The sequence below is a fragment of the Zea mays genome, chromosome 1 (genome assembly GCF_902167145.1).
Source record: "Zea mays cultivar B73 chromosome 1, Zm-B73-REFERENCE-NAM-5.0, whole genome shotgun sequence".
Classification (NCBI taxonomy): domain Eukaryota; kingdom Viridiplantae; phylum Streptophyta; class Magnoliopsida; order Poales; family Poaceae; genus Zea; species Zea mays.
Genome location: NC_050096.1, coordinates 236,020,001 through 236,038,903, shown reverse-complemented (window position 1 = coordinate 236,038,903; position 18,903 = coordinate 236,020,001). Strand labels below are relative to the sequence as shown.

Genomic DNA, 18,903 nt, shown 5'->3' with positions numbered 1-18,903 from the left:
AAAGTACACTGAAGTGCTTCCTAAGGAGAGCCCAAAATGAATTTGAGCTTAAGGTAAAGAAGATCAGGAGCGACAATGGATTTGAATTCAAGAATCTTCAAGTAGAGGAGTATCTTGAGGAGGAATGCATCAAGCATGAGTTCTCTGCTCCCTACATGTCACAACAAAATGGTGTAGTAGAGAGGAAGAACAGAATGCTCATCGACATGGCAAGGATGATGCATGGAGAATACAAGATGCCAGAGTGTTTTTGGTCAAAAGATGTGAATACGGCTTGCCATGCCACAAACCACCTCTATCTTCATCGCCTCCTCAAATGACGTCTTACAACCTCCTAACCGGTAACAAACCCAATGTTTCATACTTTCATGTATTTGGAAGCAAATGCTACATCTTGGTTAAGAAAGGTAGGCATTCAAAGTTTGCTCCCAAAGCTGTATAAGGGTTTTTACTAGGTTATGATTCAAATACAAAGGCATATAGGGTCTTCAACAAATCTTCGGGTTTGGTTGAAGTCACTAGTGATGTTGTATTTGATGAGACTAATGGCTCTCCAAGATAGCAAGTTGATCTTGATGATATAGATGAATATGAAGTTCCAACGGTCGCAATAAGAACTATGGCAATAGGTGATGTGCGACCATAGAAACAACAAGAACATAATCAACCATCTTTCTCAACAATGGTGCATCCCCCAACTCATGATGAGGAACAGGTACCTCAAGATGAAGGCATTGATCAAGGGGGCACATGAAGAAAAGGACAAGGAGGAAGAAGTACCAAATGCACCTCAAACTTAAGTCCGGGCAACCATCCAAAGGAATCATCTAGTGGGTCAGATTCTAGGTGGCATCAGAAAGGGAGTAACTACTCATTCACAATTAGCTAATTTTTGTGAGCATTACTCGTTTGTTTCTTCTATTGAGCCTTTTATGGTAGAAGAAGCCTTACAGGATCCGGACTGGGTGTTGGCCATGCAGGAGGAACTCAACAACTCCAAAAGAAATGAAGTGTGGAGCCTGGTGCCATGTCCAAAGCAAAATGTTGTGGGAACCAAGTGGGTTTTTCACAACAAGCAAGATGAGCATGGGGGTGGTGACAAGAAACAAGGCTTGAGTTGTGGCAAAAGGGTATGCCAAAGTCGTAGGTTTGGATTTTTAGGAGACTTTCGCTCCTGTAGCTAGGCTTGAGTCAATTCGCATTCTATTGGCCTATTCTACTCACCATTCTTTTAAGTTGTTTCAAATGGACGTGAAGAGTGCCTTACTCAATGGACCAATCAAGGAGGAGGTATATGTGGAGCAACCCCCTCGCATCGAGGATGACAGATATCCCGACCATGTTTATAAGCTCTCTAAGGCGCTCTATGGGCTTAAGCAAGCTCCAAGAGCATAGTATGAATGCCTTAGAGATTTTCTCATTTCCAACGCTTTCAAGGTCGGGAAAGTGGATCCTACTCTTTTTACTAAGACTTGTAATTGTGATTTGTTTGTATGCCAAATATATGTCAATGACATAATATTTGGTTCTACTAATCATAAGTCTTGTGAAGAGTTTAGCAGAGTAATGATGTAGAAATTCAAGATGTCAATGATGGGCGAGTTGAATTACTTCCTTGGATTTCAAGTGAAGCAACTCAAGGAAGGAATGTTCATATCCCAAACAAAGTACACTCAAGACTTGCTAAAAAGGTTTGGGATGAAGCACACAAAGCCCGCCAAGATGCCAATGGGAACCAACGGGCACGTGGACCTCGACAAGGGAGGTAAGTCCGATGATCAAAAGGCATACCGGTCTATGATAGGTTCATTACTTTATCTTTGTGCTAGTAGACCGGATATAATGCTTAGCGTATGCATGTGTGCTAGATTTCAATCCGACCCCAAGGAATGTCACCTTGTGGTCGTGAAGCAAATTCTTAGATATTTAGTTCATACACCCTGCTTTGGGATCTGGTATCCAAAGGGGTCTACCTTTGACTTAATCGGATATTCAGATTCCGACTATGTCAGGTGCAAGTTTGATAGGAAGAGTACATCAGGGGACTTGTCAGTTTCAAGGAAGGTTCATGGTGTCTTTGAGCTCTAAGAAACAAACATCTCTTCCCCTATCCACCGTTGAGGCCGAGTATGTTGTTGCAGGCCAGTGTTGCGTGGAACTGCTTTAGATAAAGCAAACCCTCTAGAACTTTGGCTACAATCTGAGCAAAGTCCCACTCCTATGTGATAATGAGAGTGCAATCCGCTTGGCGGATAATCCTATCGAACAAAGCCACACTAAGCACATAGACATCCGACATCACTTTTTGAAAGACCACCAGCAAAGGGGAGATATCGATGTTTGCCGTATAAGCACCGAGAACCAGCTAGCCGATATCTTCACCAAGCCTTTAGATGAGAAAAGGTTTTGCAGGTTGCGTAGTGAGCTAAATGTCTTAGATTCGCGGAACTTGGATTGATCTATAGCATACATGTGTTTTATGCATTTGATCATGTTCTTTTTAGCATAATAGTCTTTCCTTGCTTATATTGGTGCTCAAGTTGCACAAGTCATCCCTAGACCTCACAAGTCCTTGTGCAAAAGATGCATATGCTTAGGGGGAGGATGTGCTACAACTTGACCTTTTGAGACTAATTATTTTGCTTGACTGCTTATAATACATTCTCAAAGATGGATTGAAAGAGAAAAGGTGGACTTTGACAAAGAAGAGGCTTCCACTGCATTTCGGTATCAATGACCTTTGTTCCAAGTCATTATTATGTTCTCTCGATGCCCTTGACATTTTGTTACAATTTTTGTGAGGCAATGGGGTTAAAAGTCCACTAGTTCTTCTGTTTCGGTGCTTGATGCCAAAGGGGGAGAAATTAAGACCAAAGCAACTGGATCAGCTACCACTTATGAATTTTTGAAAATTTTAGTGTAAGCATATTTGTTTTTTTATCAAAACCCTCTTATTGCAAAAAATGTTCTCTTGTGGGGGAGAAATTTGATTATTGGAGAAAAGGGGGAGCTTTTGCCTTTTGATCAAAACTAGTCTTGAAAGATATTTTGGATTTGCCAAAACAAAGTGTTTTAACATAGAGATAGGAAAATGAATTTGTTTTGCAAAAACAAACCAAGTGGTGGCAAAAGTGATCCAAATATACCAAATCATGTGACAAATCAATTGGTTTTAAGTTTGACATCAATTTGCACTTTTTAACTTGCATTTGATTATGTTAGTATATTTTAAGTTGCTTTTGATGTGTTGACATAAATCACCAAAAAGGGGGAGATTAAAAGGGAAATGTACCCTTGGGCCATTTCTAAGTGATTTGGTGATTAAGTGCCCAACCCATCACTTTGAACTAACATGCAATTGTGAGTATCAACTGAGAGTCACAGAGAAGCAAATTGAGAGTTGTAAGAACAAAATGCAAACTCTACAATCCTGGAGAAACAAAGGTATGATTCTAGCACTTAGTAAATAGTTTTTGGTACTAACTATGTTCTACTAAGTGCTAGGGAACTTCTCACACCGGGAGAAATTCGAATGGAGAAGTTTGGCTAAGGCTAGCCAAACTTGCACCAGCTTAGGTGCACCGGACATAGTCCGGTGTTCATGCTGGCCCACCTGGCGAACAAGCCGCTCTCGGGAAAATTGAGAGTGTCATGGCTATAATTCACCGGACTATCCGATATGCACTGAACTGTCCGGTGTGCCAACCGCGTGCTCAGCTAACGGTCGTTCGCGCGATCAGTGAGCGCCACGTGTGCTCAGCCAATGGTCACCAGGTGGCATCGAACTGTCCGGTGCGCCCATGGACTGTCCGGTGTGCCATGGGACTAGGGTTGGCAACGGTCGGCTTCACCAAACAAGGAAGGGAATCACGCACTATTCACTGTTCGGTGGTGCACCGGATAATTAGGTGCAGCCACGGACGTAAGGAAACCAGGGCCTTCTAAATGGAGCTCCAACGACTCCTAGGTTCCTTGGGGCTATAAAAGGGACCCTAGGCGCATGGAGCAACAACACCAAGCACCTTGAACATCCTAAGACACCAAGACATTGCGATCACGCTAGAGCTGTAAAGCCCCAAAAAATTGGATCAGAGAAAAATAATAAAATAAATAAATAAATATGATTATGTTAGTATTTTGGGAATTTTTGAAGCCTTTGGAGATTTACTAGTTCCCTTCCTTTTTCCTAATGAGATAATGGTATTAAATTAGTCAAATAACCAATAAAAAAATGGGTAGCTCATGCTTATGAATTTGTTGTGATGCATTTTATTGAGGTAAGGAATCATAACTTAAATTTGACCTCAAAATATAAATTAAAATATAAAATGAGAAAGGAAATTTGCAATAAAGTCATTTATTACTAGGAGTAAATAATGGGAAGGAGAATAAATAATAATATTGAAAAAATAGGATTTACATTTATATTAGGATTATATTTGAGATTTGAAATCTGAAATTTAAAATAGAAATTTGAATTTGGCTTGACTATTTGAATTTGGAAAATAAAATGAAATAGAAAAAAAGGGAAAAGAAAAGAAAAATCACACATGATCGACTTAGGCCAGATCTGGCCGACCTAGCTCCATCATTCATGCTCGCTCGGCCCATCTTTGTTTCCACCCCGTGCAGCCCGCTTAGATCCCCTTCTCTTTTCTTTTTTCTAGGTCGCTTACGTGTGGGGCCCACTGGTCGGCCTCACACCAGGCGCGCCGGGATGGGCTTCCGTGTCATTTCCATGTGGGGCCTGCATGGCAGGTTCTTCCTCTAGCTCGGACTCCCCCCGATCCCAAGCGCTGGGGTCCATCCGCACCAGACCAACCTGCATTCTGTCCCGACAATCTCGCTCATGCGCGTGCACCCATTGTGGTCAGCTGGTGGGCTCGTTCGTTTCGAGATCCGTGCTACAACAGAGATGGCCAAGATTTCCTCTGGTCGGATTGCAGTGGCTTCGACAGATGTCCACGGCCCTGGGAATATAAATCCTGGATCTCCGCTGAAGCTATAAATCCATGATGAGAGCACCTCCTTCCCCATCTCTGCTCCTTGGATCGATCATCACCGCCGTGAGACTCCGCCGCACAGAAGAGGGTCGATAGCCGAAAGCCACCGCCACCGTCGAATTCTCATCCACGCCACCACTCGAGACCCGATTGCTCACCTGTGATCTTCACCGTGCTGGTGGGGAAATTACCGAAGCCTTACCAACCAGGATTAGGCGCAGTGGCCCCAGGAATTCCTCGTTGTAGCTCGTGCTTCGTCGCGGACCTGTGTGACATCGTGGTCAGCACCTCAACCCACTTCAATACCGGTACGTAACTCCCCAATCGGCTTGCATTCATATGTATAACTGGTAGAACCCTTCGGGGGGGGGGGGGGGGGGGGGGGGGGGGGGGGGGGGGGGGGGGGGGGGGGGGGGGGGGGGGGGGGGGGGGGGGCTTGGCGCTCCGGGGCGCCGATTCCATGGTCTCCGGCGAGGCCATCTCCACATGGGGGTCTGCGCCATCGCATCTGGCCGCGATATAGGGAAGATGGGTTGTGGGCCGTCGATCTTGCGATGGGTGGCTTTGATTAGAGCAAGAACATACCTCTTCGCGGCAGAAAGATCCAGTCGTCGATCGGCTATCGGGTGGTTTAGGGGTCACATGGGTCGCTGGCCATAGATCTCCGATCCAAGGGCCCGTATTGTGTACCGGTTCACAATCTCGTGGAGCTAATCTGGCCCGTTCGGATAAGATCGGGCGGCTCTGGGTACCCGATACCCCTTCGTTGTGCGCATTTTGCTAAAGAGACCTTATGTTTTTGATAAACAAACCCGCAGTCCAGGACAATTTAAAGAACATTGAAAGTAGGCTCCTGGTTTTTATAAAGTGCACCCTGTACTCTTTGGAAATAGTGGCCCCAGCCCAGAAGTGAGATAAAATGAGTAAAATTAACAAAGAAAAGGGTTTTTAGTATAAAAATAATTCTAGAAACTTGTTTAATTCATATTTAATTCATTTGAACTCCTTTTTGATCCATTCCAGTTGCATTAATCTCACACTAATATTGTTTATCATCTAGTAACCTTGTATTGCCATGAAACCTATGATTAAAATCTTGTGTTTCCTTTGCTTTATAGTAAACACTTAAACCTTCGGAAAATCATAACTTTGTAACCGTAGCTCCGAATTTAGTGGTTCTCGAACCTACGATCTCATTACGATGCGTAGAACATTATTATGCAATGTGTGCTTATGTTTGGTGTGATGTTAATTTTGCCTATACCATGTCTGTTTGTATTGCTACGAATAGCAGCAAGGTTACGAGTCACGGGAAGACCAAGTGGCACCTGGGAATCTCGAGTCTCACGCAAGTTGTGCCCTTGATCACTTTGCTCTTTACCCAATAATGTTCATGTTAATCACTGTGACATGCTCAGGTTAATTTGATGGGACCTAATAGGTTTCCTTAGTTTTGTTTATCCCACACCTTGTTTACCATTGAACTTTTGGGTAGTTTTTGCTATTGCTCTACCTTGCTTTGGGATTAATGTTACATTATGATCATGTTCCAATGATGCTGTTATTTTAATTATTGTCCATGACAAGATCATTGTGTTAATTGGAACATGGAGCTTAACTTGAGATATCTGTGCTACCACAAGGGTGGAATGGGACACCCTTGGCCAACTAATTAGGAAAGCTAGTGGAAGACTATATTACCCAAAAGGGGCAAGGGCGGTAGAGGAGCTGTGTATAGGGAGGTTCTCGGGTCGATCATGCTGTGATGGCTTTTTGGACGAGGGATTCCTATATTGCCCTTCTCAGAAACCGTAGCAGGTTTTTGGAAGCTAGTGGAACTTTGTAAAGGCCTTGTAGTGGTACCCTGCCTCGTCTCCTCGGTAGAGATGAATGGGAAGTCGTGATCCCTTGGCAAATGGGTAACATGACTTGTGGGTAAAGGGTGCAACCTCTGCAGAGTGTAAAACTGGTATATCAGCCATGCTCACGGTCAAGAGCGACTCAGGACTCTCGCATGATTAAATTATTGAACTAAACTTAATATGTCATACACATTGCATTGTGGGTGTTATTATTAATTATGATATATTACTTAATTGGGTTGGTATCTATTTATACTTAGTAACTGCTAATAAAATTTTGACCAACTTTAAAGCAATGCTCAACTTTAACAATCTCCTTTGGTAAGCCTTACACTTCACATGAGCTCCCACCTTTGGTGAGTTCATGCACATTATTCCCCATAACTTGTTGAGCGATGAACGTATGTGAGCTCACCCTTGCTGTGAGCTCAAATCCCACAAGTTGTTCATGCACATTATCCCCCCAGGTCAAGAACAAGTACCACTGGATGAGGCACATGAAGGATGTTGTGATGAGTTCGTGAGTGGTCTAGGTCGTCGTCTCCCAGTCAACTATGGTTGCTAGATCGATGTCTTCGTATGATGTAATTATTTATTTATTTTGTATAGAACTCCATCATATAGTAAAGATGTGGCATTCGTTTCTGTACCATGAGTCATCATATGTGTGAGATTTGATTCCAACACACTTGGTGAATTTCGCGCCTGGGTTTTGGACCCCTAAAACCCGAGTGTGACAAGAGCTTTGATAGATTGAGATTTAAGCAAGAAGTTTGAGTTGTAATTCCGCTGTGTTGTTACTTGTGCCTCTCTCTCGACTTGTGAGCGTGTGTTGCTGTGATTTTTGTCTCTTGTGTGTGTTTCTACTCCCCTTACTATTGAGTTCATTTGAGATCAAATTGTGTAAGGCATGAGAGACTCCAAATTGTGGAGATTCCTCATAACGGGATAAACTTAGATAAGAAAGAAAATCATGGTATTCAAGTTGATCTTTGGATCACTTGAGAGGGGCTGAGTGTAACCCTCGTCCATTGGGATGCCACAACATGGAGTAGGCAAGCCTTTTACACTTGACCGAACCACGGGATAAAAATCGCCATGTCACATGTCTATTTCACTTTACTGCGATTCTATTCTTTCTAGAACGTCTCTTCACTTATAATATTGCTCTAAGTTTAACACTCATCTTGTGAGAGCAATTTGGTGAAGAAATCCTCTCTTCTCTCGCTCTTCATTCAAACTTGGTTTTGATATTACTAATCCACTTTAGGCCAAGTTTGTTTTTGTTGAGCTATTTTTACAGGATCACCTATTCACCCCCCTCTAGGTGCTCTCAACGGTCCGGTACTATACTCGAATGGTCTGGTCGTGTCGGGTATTGCCTACGAGCCTTGTGGTGAGCTCTGTGTGCCTCTAGACTATCCAGCGTAAGGGGTCGGACGGTCTGATGGAGGGTCGGACTATCCGGGGTCATACGCGGATTGTTCAGCTGTGCTCAGATCCAATCTACCACATAGCAAAGATGACGATATCAGTTGTCTCGGATATGAGTTCATCGGCATACCACAATATGGCTGGGACTAAGAAAACCCATTTGTTGCCGATGTTATTGGCATAGCTATTTCGGTGCCCAATTCATATGACAAAAAATCGGGCGTATGAGTTTTTTTTCAAATGCATGCTCATTTTCCCTATATCCTCTATCACACTTTTAATCCGATCATCTAAAGCGATTTTAATATATTGAATATTGTCGAATGGTGCGACGCCACTAAAAGTGATGAACCGGCCAAGCAAGGTTGACATGGAATCATTGTTTATTTCTCTCTCGAACGACCTTCTGGTGGCGATCTATCTTGAAGTGCGAGAGGTACCACTTCTCTGTCAACTTGTATATCTGAGCCTCTTGTTGCTAGAGCTCCTCGTTCAACCTCTTCATGTAGTCTTCTAATTTATCATCCTCAGCAGCCGGCGAGTTAGTCAGCATTGTGTTGTTGCCTGGGGCAACGTTGTTGTGATATTTGTGATCGGTCATGGTGGTCGATCTAATAGGTCTAACTTAATATATCTAATTTACTAGATCATATATGATAGATTCGATCTTTTCGTCTCCAGCGGAGTCTCCAAAACGTATATTGGCGCCGATCTGACACAAAACACTGGAATGAACCGCATGTCTGTACTTGACACCTTTAGATGATGTAGGGTCGAATAAAATTGAAGATCTTTAGAGTACTGAGTCACCTCTGTGATGGCCACCATCTATTTGGGACCAAACAACAACGAAGTCTAGGGCCTTCTCGTGATGATCAATACCTAGAGTTCGGCTCTGTGAGGTGGACAGCGGCGGCAGGCCGTGACAGGTCATTAGGCTGCCTAACGACGCTCCCAGGGGCAGCGCGGACGGTCCATAGCACGGGACCGACGGTCCACGATCCCGCTGCGGGAGCGGGTCTTCCCTGCGCGCTGACCGTATGGTCCGCGCTCTGGGACGAATGGTCCGCGATGGCGTAGATGGTCTTCTCCACAAAGAACCCTAGAACTCGCCCTAGGGAGAGATCCCGTTGAGGAGGAGAGTTCCAAGGCGTGTCCCGCGATCGGCAGGCCACCCGGGACGTCTCTGGTCGACGTAGAGTCGAAGAGAGATGGTTGTGCTAGGCCACAAATAGATCTAAGCTAAGGCTACGCTATGTCTACTCCTAAGGCATGAAAGATAAATGCAGGTAAATATATTGTTTCGATTAGAATGTGTTCGGGGTTCTCAATCGGTCGTACCCTTTCATATATATAGGGAGAGTTCTGGACTTGTTCCTAGGCGATAACCAACAGATCCAACATGATTAGATAGATAATCACGCACGAGATAAGGATAATCGCTCGAGTCAATCTGATCGTGGGGGCACGGACTATCCGAGTTCTAAGGCCGGACCGTCACTTTTGGTGTTCAACGCATGCACAACCACATTCGGTAGCTGCTGGAGATAACTTAAACTTGTATTGTGATTGTTATAAAGATATTTCCAATGGTGACTTCATCTGAGTTTAATCTTCAATAAACCCCCCCCCCCCCCCCCCAATAAAAAGTATGGTGACATGACAATGATTTAATAAAAGAGAGATAGAGAGAGAGAGTTTATGGGAGATGAGAATTTATTTTAGATAAACCTCACGGTTTTGATAGGAAAAAAGTTGACGTGGCATTCCTGTAAACGATGCAGTGAAACTCGCGCTGGGAATAGGCTAGTCGACGGACGCTAGCTGCCGCGGATTCGAGGCATCGAAGAACAGAAACGCATTCTTGCAACTCGTGTCTCACGGGCTAGTGCCGGTGCTGATTCTGTTCTCTCTCTGTTCTTGGTAGCCCACGCCAATCTCGAGGCGAGCGAGACCGGGACGCGAACGCGATGGCGAGGCCGCAATAAACTCCACGTTTGGACGCCATCAGTGCGCCATAAATCGGCGCCACCTGTTGGCTGGGCCGTCCACGGCATGCTGCGCTGCGCATCTATGGTGCGGCTAGCTCAGCTGCCTGCCTCTGCCGCCCCTCCAATAATTGCCGCCTCTGTCGGGCACAGCAGGCAAGAAAACGATGGCGCGCGTCCGGCTTCTCTCCCTCCTCGCATCTGAGAGACACTGCCTTCCCTCCTTGCTGGCTCGCCCGCCCCTATCCGTCCATGGCTCCACGCTACTCGCCGCCGCCGACCCCCCCACCCCCCCCCCCCCCCCCCCCCTCGTCCATCGAAATTCATTGCGAGAATTGCTTGCCGGTCAGACGAACCACTGTCCACTGAAGCAGGCAGGGGGCAGCCCCTACGCTAGACGCCTCTGCGGCTCTGCCTCGACCAGAGTGGCATTCATGTCATGGCCGCTGTACTGGCACGTCGTACTAGTTGCTGTGCGGCTGTGCCGTGGCCCGTTGTCTACCCCTCCTCTGTTTCTCTCTATTCATCTCTTCTCTGTTTCGGCCAGACCACCGGCCAGAGTGTGCAGTGCAGCAGAACGGCAAGCGGACATGTTTAATTTGTACGCGGCCAGCGGCCAAGACGGCAGTTTCCACTTGACGGCAACGGCAATGCCGCGACGATGAGTGTTTCCTGTGGCCTCGCTTGGCTTGTTGCGCTGGGGGTCGGGTCAGCACGCTGTAGGCAGGTCAAAATGGGCAGGAACCGCGGCGGCAGGCGCCACAGGCGAGCATTTGTCCATCATTGTGCGATCAGGCCGCACACATGCTCGGCATGCAGCCTGGCCCTGCCTCGCAGCGCAGTGCAGCTGCGATCCTGCCTTCTGATCGCCCTTTTGTTCTTTCCTAGGGAGAAAAAAAAGGAGCGGAGATGCGGTTCTGATCGTATCATCATCAATTCATCAGCCGTGGCTGGCTTTTGGACGGAGCCAAGTGTCTGGTATGTGGTCACGACCCAGCAGCAACCAATTTCTAGTTAGTTTCTAGTGCGACCAAACCCTTCGGTTTTTCTGTGTAACTCTTTCGGACGACGACGAGATGTGTAAAGCACATGACGAGCGAAGCGAGAGCGATAGGCGTGGTCCCAACCCCCAAGGCTCAGTTGCCAAGGGCTGGACCGGACAACGTCACGGCCAAAATCCATACGGAAGTGGTTCAGATTACCCACAAGGATGACGCGCAACAGAAATCTACCAACCAGTCTTTTGTTCATCCAACGATTTCTCTTTTCATCATACTGTAGTAGCCAGGACGAAAAGCGGCATAAAAACCCATCTCCACTTTTCATCATACACCAACCACCAATGCATCATCATTTGCATTGTAGTACTACTAGTAAAAAAGAAGCTGGATAGGATTACGGCGGTTCGACAATAACTAGGAATTCAGAATCCTTCCCTTAGAGGCACCTCGCAGTCCACCTCATCATTCGGGGGTAAAAGCAGACCAATTGCATATCCAGCGAAGTAATAACCGTCTCCAACTAAACACTGGGCAAACCGCCTACCACCACTCCATGTTTTTTTCTCCTCAACAGAAAACCTAGGTGTTCCTACCACAATGCAGCTTGCCCAGACAGCCCTAACCGGAACAAGACATACACGGACTAAGCAGAACGGAATGTGCACAGGAGGCAAGGCAGCTAATTACAAAATCTGGGAGAAGATGGTGGCGCGCATTTTCTGAAGTCAATTGATCTCCAGCTGCCTGATGGCTGCCTCTGCCACCGCTTGAGCCTCGGCCTCGTGCTTTGCTTCCACCTTGTCGCCATCCCCGTCCACAGCAGCCCTTGATCGCCTTGCCAAGAGAACGTCTGATGATGTACCGCGTTCCATAGCACCATTATTGCCAGTGGCAGAAGATGGCGCTTCGCTGGTAGCACCAGCTGAAGCTTCCTTCTTGCCTTGAGCAGGCAAATCAATCTTGACTGCAGGCCTGATTGCTGGAATTGGATCTGCAAGTGATTCCTTTGGGGCTTGGGTTTGGGTTTGCACATCCTTCGTCTGAACTGGGAGAGGCTGGCGTTGTGCATCCTTTACCACGACAGGAATCACAGGAGACATTGAGCTCTTCCTTGATTGGTATTGCACGTCCTTTACCTGAACAGGGATCACGGATGGAGCTGTTTCCTTCCTTGGTTGATCTTGCACATCCTTCAATTGAACAGGCCTCACAAGTTTCGGCCCTTGAGCTGGAGCTGAGGAGGCAAACATTGGAGAGGCTGGCCTCATGCGAACTGGGGATGCCATCCGAATCGGTGGTGGGTGGCTCATGAGTGGAGGAAGCTGCTGCGGGCGTGCAGACGGCGGTGGGAGAGGTGGAGCAGAGAACACAGGAACAGCAGTCCTAATTGTGACTGAAGGAGCCATGCTGTGGCAAGGCATACGGAAGTGCCCAACTGGCACGTAGGGGGCTGCCTCTGCAGCTGGAAATCTTGATCTTGGGCTTGGAGTGTGGATATCCATGGCCCGGCCAGGCATTTGTGATGCGCCATCAGTAGATGCTGGTGACTCTGGTCTGGATCTTGAGTTAGATTTAGGGCGGAATAGAGGGAGAATCTTTGAGTAGCTGGACTGAGAAGATTGACCAAAAGAAGGCTTCCTCTCTGGCTGCATGGGAAATTTCTTAGGGAATGGTGAAACATGAGGATAATTGGCCATCGCCATCTTCTCCTTCAAGCGATAGTTGAGGAGGGCTCGGGCAATCCTGATCTGCTCCTGCTCATCACTGTTTTCTGTCTCATTGGATGAATTCACTTCCTCGCGTACCACTGTTGCAGAGATATGAAACAGTATGAGAAGGTGTCAGTGTATAAATAGAGAATGACATCACAAGATGTTGCCGATCATACTTCACTTCTTTTAAAGACACAAAACAGAAACAGGCATAATGTACAAGATAAACTTGGTTCAATTCCACTAGCATAGTAAGTGAAGCCAGATAACCTACTGCTTAGCATAGTAAGTGAATTAGGAACATATACTCCAAATGAATGAGAAGTAGCAATGCTAGTTGCTAGATATAAGATATCACTTGACTTACATATATAATGGATTGATGGTATAAAACACAAAACTACAAAGGTTGCATGACTTGGCATGATAAAAACATAATTAGTTGAAAATTAGCTCAAATTTCTCATGATAAATTACTCAGGATTAAGTCAATATCCATATCCTAACATAAAAAATATATATCTTTTGAAGCCATGGTGATAACATTTTTAACCAAGTTGCAATCTCTTTTCATCAATTACAGTTATTGCAGACAAACGTGAATAAGCAACATAGCTACAATTTCTTTCATGAATATGTGCGGAACACAATATGTAATACTCACATTGTTTTAGTGCTGACCATGCAGCTGAAGCTGCATTTTTTTCAGCCTGTTTCTTATTCTTAGCATGATCACCTGTAAATGTGATACCAGCTAGCTCAACAGTGCATGTGAAAACCGGCAGGTGGCCAACGCCAGATCGCTCTGTTGTATACAATGGCAACGGCGCCCCAACTCTTTGAGCTACCTCCTGTAGAAGGTTCTTATAAACCCCTGTTTCATCCTGTGTAACAGAAATCATCACCATAAGCAAGTGACTGAAATTACTGTAAATCAAAGAATCAAAGTTGAGGATGCAACATTCTATGAAGATTAAAGAATAACCAGTCACATAAAAATATTAATGCCAACAGACAGATGGTAGGGAATGTTTTGACTGAGCAAACACATGATATACATTTTAGTCAGGTAAAAGCATTTATTACTGGTCATTGAAACAAAACTAATTGAACCAGAAAAAAGTAAGGGCCTCCAGAATGCTAAGGAAGATGACTTCTGGATCAAGACAATGCTAATCAGATACTTCAGCTGCAAGGATTATGATTCAAATGATGCTCAAATAGGTTGAAGTGGTAGGTGAGCTGTCCACTAACTGACTATAAGAGGCAATGAGTACAAAGTACATCTACTAAAGTATTAGTCCAAATCACAAAATCATGATTCACTAAAGTATTAATCCAGATTGCAGTCAGTTCCAAAATTAAACAGGCAGATACTGGATATAAGCTGGCCAATAAAAAGGAAATAGCATTTCATAAAGATCAGTTCCGAATATACTGATACGAAAGGATTTAGACAACAATGCCATCAGCAGCTGACGGAACACTACAAGGTAAGGTCTACAGACTTTCAGATTTGTTTTTCATAAGACATGGATGTTATAATGTCCGTGACAGGATACATTTCCAATCTGCAGGAGTACGAGCTCCGTGCTTAGTTGCAGGTACTTATCATTTACCACCACATATCAAACCATAGTTGCTTGTTAAGTTTTCTCATTTTCTATGATTTTAAACTAGAGGAATTTAATATTTTCAACGATCATGTATCAGTAAAGCAGTAATCCTCCAACCAGGCAAATCGTTTTTTGGTAGTCCAAACCAATTTCTTATACCCCCCCCCCCCCCCCCCCCCCAAAAAAAAGAAAAAAAGAAAAGAGGCACTGAAGACAGTCAACTATGAGGATCATTGACCATGCCTAACATTTTGCTGAGTCAGTGTTCAAAGTTATTGTAGCAACCACCCTACTCTCAGTATTAATAGCATAAAAATCATCCAAATACGCATTGACCAGCGATAGTAACCTGTCTACTGGAGACCAATCTGAACTTACATGGTACCCAAGGACCATGTCATTGCAAACCACCTCATTTTGATTGATAAATCAAAAGTAACAAAAGAAAAAAGAAAAACAAATTCAGAAGCAGACCCCTCTGCCATCCAATTCCAGATCACCCTTTTTAAAAATTCTGGCCAAATAGTAGCTGCTTTTTTACCATGTGGTCACAATCCAAACTCCCAAATTGCACAGAACCACCTTTGTGCAGAACACAGACCGACAAGAACACCCACCATGCAGCAAGGCGGCCATCGCACTCGGCCCGTAATCCTGCACCAAGAACCCTGCCTAAAAGGCCGGGAGCAAAGCGACGTCCCCGCACTAGCACCAGCAGCCACACTCACACTGTCTCATCAATCCACGGAAGCCAGCCAAATCCCAGACGCTGGATAGCAAACAAAGCACTAGGAAGGCGCACTTCTGGTAGCAAGCCGGCTCCCAGCACTCTCAGCCCCCATGGCTGACCTGATCTGACCGGACCGTATCGAGAAAAGACACCACGCATAGGCGCAACAACGCCACCACCACCACCCCTTCTCTGCCCTTGCCCCATGGTGGGCTCTGAGGGGGGGCTGCCTGCCACTAAACCACTCGGGCCCACCGGCATTGACCTGCGATGCCCCGGTTAGGTGCGGGCGGCCTCCGATTCAATTCCCCCCACCCACTCGCATTAATATCAGGCACTATAAAGACCGAAACCAAATCCCCCTTTCCCCACCGTTTCACACTGACAGTTCCACGCGCTGGTTAATCCCGTTCAATTCAAAACCCCGTCTGTACTGCGTACAGCGTACCCTCCATTTGCAACTCGGCTTCCAAGTCAAGTGTACGCGGATACTACTCTTTAAAGTATACCAATTAATGCGCCCATTAATAATGGACAGGTTTGGCTAATCGGGGTTTACCAATTAATGGCACGAAGACTTTCGCAGTCTACCACCAATATCGGTGCGGGGACGGACGGAACCCTAGCGGTAATACCGAAGCTGTAAGAAACTCCTAATTTGTCAGTCAATGCCGGGTTTGTTTATCAGAAGCAACGTCACCGTTACGGCGCGAGAGAGAGATTAAAGAATAGTGGCGGGTTAATGGCCGGCGCAGGGTACGAACAAGTTAAGAGGCTTGATTGCGTTTAGTACATCCATCGCGTAGAGTGGGAACTAAGCTCTGTTCATTAACTAATCCGCGCCCACTTATAATAAAAAAATGAAATCACAGTGGCAAGAGAACGACATGATTGTATTTTGGTCATAAAAGATGAGGAAGAGTTTTTTTTAACCCGATGGCTGAAAAAATAAGCGGGCTCGAGTATTGCAACCTTTTTTTCTTGAATCAAAAGAATCCTCTCTTTTAAAACTAACAAAAAAAAGAAAAGGCACCGGGAATTTTTTGCACGAAAAGAGTTACAGCTTTCCGTACCAATTATCCCCTGCAATTCATGCTGCTCACGAGCTCCAACCCAATCCAAGCAGATTCTTAAAGTTATGACTTCACAACTCGTTCTTTTAGAAAAAAAGAAAAAAACAAGAAAACAGATTATACCACTAGAACGATTCAAACGCAACGGGTGATGTGTTGCTAAATCTCTCCAAAATCGCCAACATTATGTACGATTCGAACGTACATGCCGCGGCGCTGGAACAGGAGGTGCGAACTAAACAGCCAAACTAGACGCCATTTTTTTTAAACCGAGCAAACGCGGACGACTCGCCCTGCATAATCAATAGCCCACGAGAACTCCGTGACGAACTGCAGGAGCAGATGGTTCGAGCGATCTACAGACGATCAACTAAACCCGGACGAGAAGCACCCGCATATCCCCAAATTCCACCGTCGAGAAGCGTTTGAAACAAGCACCCCGAGAAATAGAACTAAAAAAAATACCACGCCAGGGGAAACTACTCGCGCAAAAGCGAGGGGCACGCGGAGGAGGAAGGATAGGGGGCAAGAGGCGCCCGCGCGCGCGGCTTACCAGGATGCGGGCGGCGAGCGAGTAGGACGGGCCGCGCCGCGCGAGCGCGGCGAGCGCGACCTCCGCGGCGGCGTGCTCAGCCTGGCGGAGCGTGCTGAAGAAGCCGGGGCTCTCGAACTGCTCCCCGTTGAAGTTCACCGCCGCCTTGAACCGCGGCGCATGGTCGGGCCCCTCCCGCAGGCACGTGTAAGACGGCAGGTTGAAGCAGCTCCGCTGCGCCAGCTCCTGCAGCTGGTTCTTGTACATGGCCGCCCACCTCCGCACCGAACCCCACCGATGCTCCGAGCGCCGGCCGCCGTGGCCGGAGACGGCGACACCCCTGGAGATCTGCCGTCTACGAGAAGAGAAGAGGGGGAGAAGAGTGCGAAGTGTTGCGGGTGGAACGGGAGGGGGGCTGTTTATATTTTCTTTTTCTGTTCCATTTTTTGGAAGATTTTAATGCTACTGCCTGCCTACGGTTACTAGCCAGGCGGATGACAGCTGGGGTCCCAGCACCAGGCACGCTCCTTCGTGTGTTCGGATTTTCTTTTTCTTTATTTATGTACTAGCACCTAGTGCGATTCTGTATTTTTTTAAAAAAAAATCGTATAGTTTTCATAAAATTCTTAGGTTAGAAACCGATGAATTGGGCAATTGTTTAACCCAATATTTTGGTTCGGTTTTGGGTTCCCTAAAACTTTAGTTTTCAGAAACCAAAACCCGATCGATTGGTTCCAAAACCGGATCGATTTTTTTACTTTGTTTTTCCTGTTTGACCAAAGTCTGCTGTTCAACGCCATTGAACGAGGTCGGCGTCACGTTGATCCCTTGCAATCTGCGTCTCGCCTCACGCCTCGTTTGTCTGGTTTTCATCGCCACGCCACCACAACACGCCCTCCCCAGTCTCCACGCGGTCCGCTCGCTCATACTCGCCAAAACGCCAAGCGCCGCCACACATCATCTGCCTGACTGCCTCACATCCAGACTTGCAGATAGGTTGCGTCGTCACTTGCTCACATAGGTTGCGCAGCCGCCGGTGCGCCGAGACGGCGCCGCTGGTCCGCTGCCGCCCACCGCTACACCTAGGCGAGCCACCTCCGTTACGAGTTCGAGCTGGCTCGTTAAGCTAACGAGCTAGCTCGGCTCGGCTCGTTAAAGTAACGAGCCACAGAGTCAGTTCGGTTCGGCTCGTTTACGAGCTCGAACTGACTCGTTTAGCTCGCGATCTAGAGCAGAAAAAAATAAAATGTACATAATAATTATTTTTAGTTAATTTAAAACTAATTTAACAATAGAAAATATTAATTATACTCATAGTTTCACAAACCACGTCAATATAACATCAAATTAGCACAATTCATCACTCATTAATTCACAATTCACATACATGTTCATCAGTTTAACCCATAATTATATTTGCATAGACCAAATTAACACATAGACATAGTTCATTAACCATTAGTTTAATTCATAGGCCATAGACACCTCACATATATATAACATGTTCATCAATTATTCTGTAAATGATATGCATATAGTTTTATTTTGTTGGAATATGGTAGCTCGTTTAGCTCGCGAGCTGGCTCGTTAACGAGCTGAGCTAGGATGTCAGCTCAGCTCGTAAAAAAATTTAAACGAGTCGATCCGAACCGACCTGATCATAAACCGAGCGAGCCAGCGAGCCACGAACATTTCGTGGTTTATTTTAAGTAATATGTAGAAATGATGATGATGGTTATTAGGTTGATCAAGTGTTTAATATTAGAAAAGAGAAGGAGATGAAAACAATCCTGAAGACAAACAGATATGCTACTTTACATTTCGAGATACCATAAAGCACATGTGTTGAGCACGAGATTTGGCAATTGGGTATGGTCGTACGGTCTGGTCATGTGGTCTGCACGATTTGTGTCTCGGACAATCCACGAGAATAGCCCAGACGATCCGTTATT

General features: G+C 45.8%; 1 protein-coding gene and 1 long non-coding RNA gene across 4 annotated transcripts; one reads left to right on the top strand and one right to left on the bottom strand.

Moving 5' to 3' along the window:
- The first annotated feature begins 4,783 nt into the window (after positions 1 to 4,783).
- On the top strand, positions 4,784 to 7,852 carry LOC103643447 (uncharacterized). The gene is made up of 2 exons (XR_561009.3): positions 4,784 to 5,311; positions 7,333 to 7,852. It is a non-coding gene; the product is annotated as an uncharacterized lncRNA (long non-coding RNA).
- Positions 7,853 to 11,589: 3,737 nt separating this feature from the next.
- LOC100274309 (Double-stranded RNA-binding protein 2) lies at positions 11,590 to 17,304 on the bottom strand. 3 transcript variants are annotated; one of them, XM_008670216.4, is made up of 3 exons: positions 15,234 to 15,593; positions 13,665 to 13,884; positions 11,590 to 13,095 (listed from the first exon to the last, which is right to left on the bottom strand). In XM_008670216.4, exons 1-3 carry the CDS (start codon positions 15,234 to 15,236, stop codon positions 12,014 to 12,016), a joined length of 1,305 nt encoding a protein of 434 aa, XP_008668438.1. In that variant the 5' UTR covers positions 15,237 to 15,593; the 3' UTR covers positions 11,590 to 12,013. The 3 variants fall into 3 exon arrangements, with proteins under 3 accessions (XP_008668438.1, XP_008668442.1, NP_001142144.1); XM_008670220.2 differs by having other exon boundaries at positions 15,158 to 15,335; NM_001148672.1 differs by lacking the exon at positions 15,234 to 15,593 and adding an exon at positions 16,973 to 17,304 and having other exon boundaries at positions 11,722 to 13,095.
- Between the last annotated feature and the right edge of the window lie 1,599 nt (positions 17,305 to 18,903).

Excerpts from the sequence above, each read along its gene's own strand:
- LOC100274309 (NM_001148672.1), bottom strand. The coding sequence starts at position 17,218 with ATGTACAAGAACCAGCTGCAGGAGCTGGCGCAGCGGAGCTGCTTCAAC. Across the intron at positions 13,885-16,972 it reads CGCTCGCCGCCCGCATCCTG|GATGAAACAGGGGTTTATAA; the intron begins GTAAGCCGCGCG and ends TCTGTTACACAG. Across the intron at positions 13,096-13,664 it reads ATGGTCAGCACTAAAACAAT|TGGTACGCGAGGAAGTGAAT; the intron begins GTGAGTATTACA and ends TCTCTGCAACAG.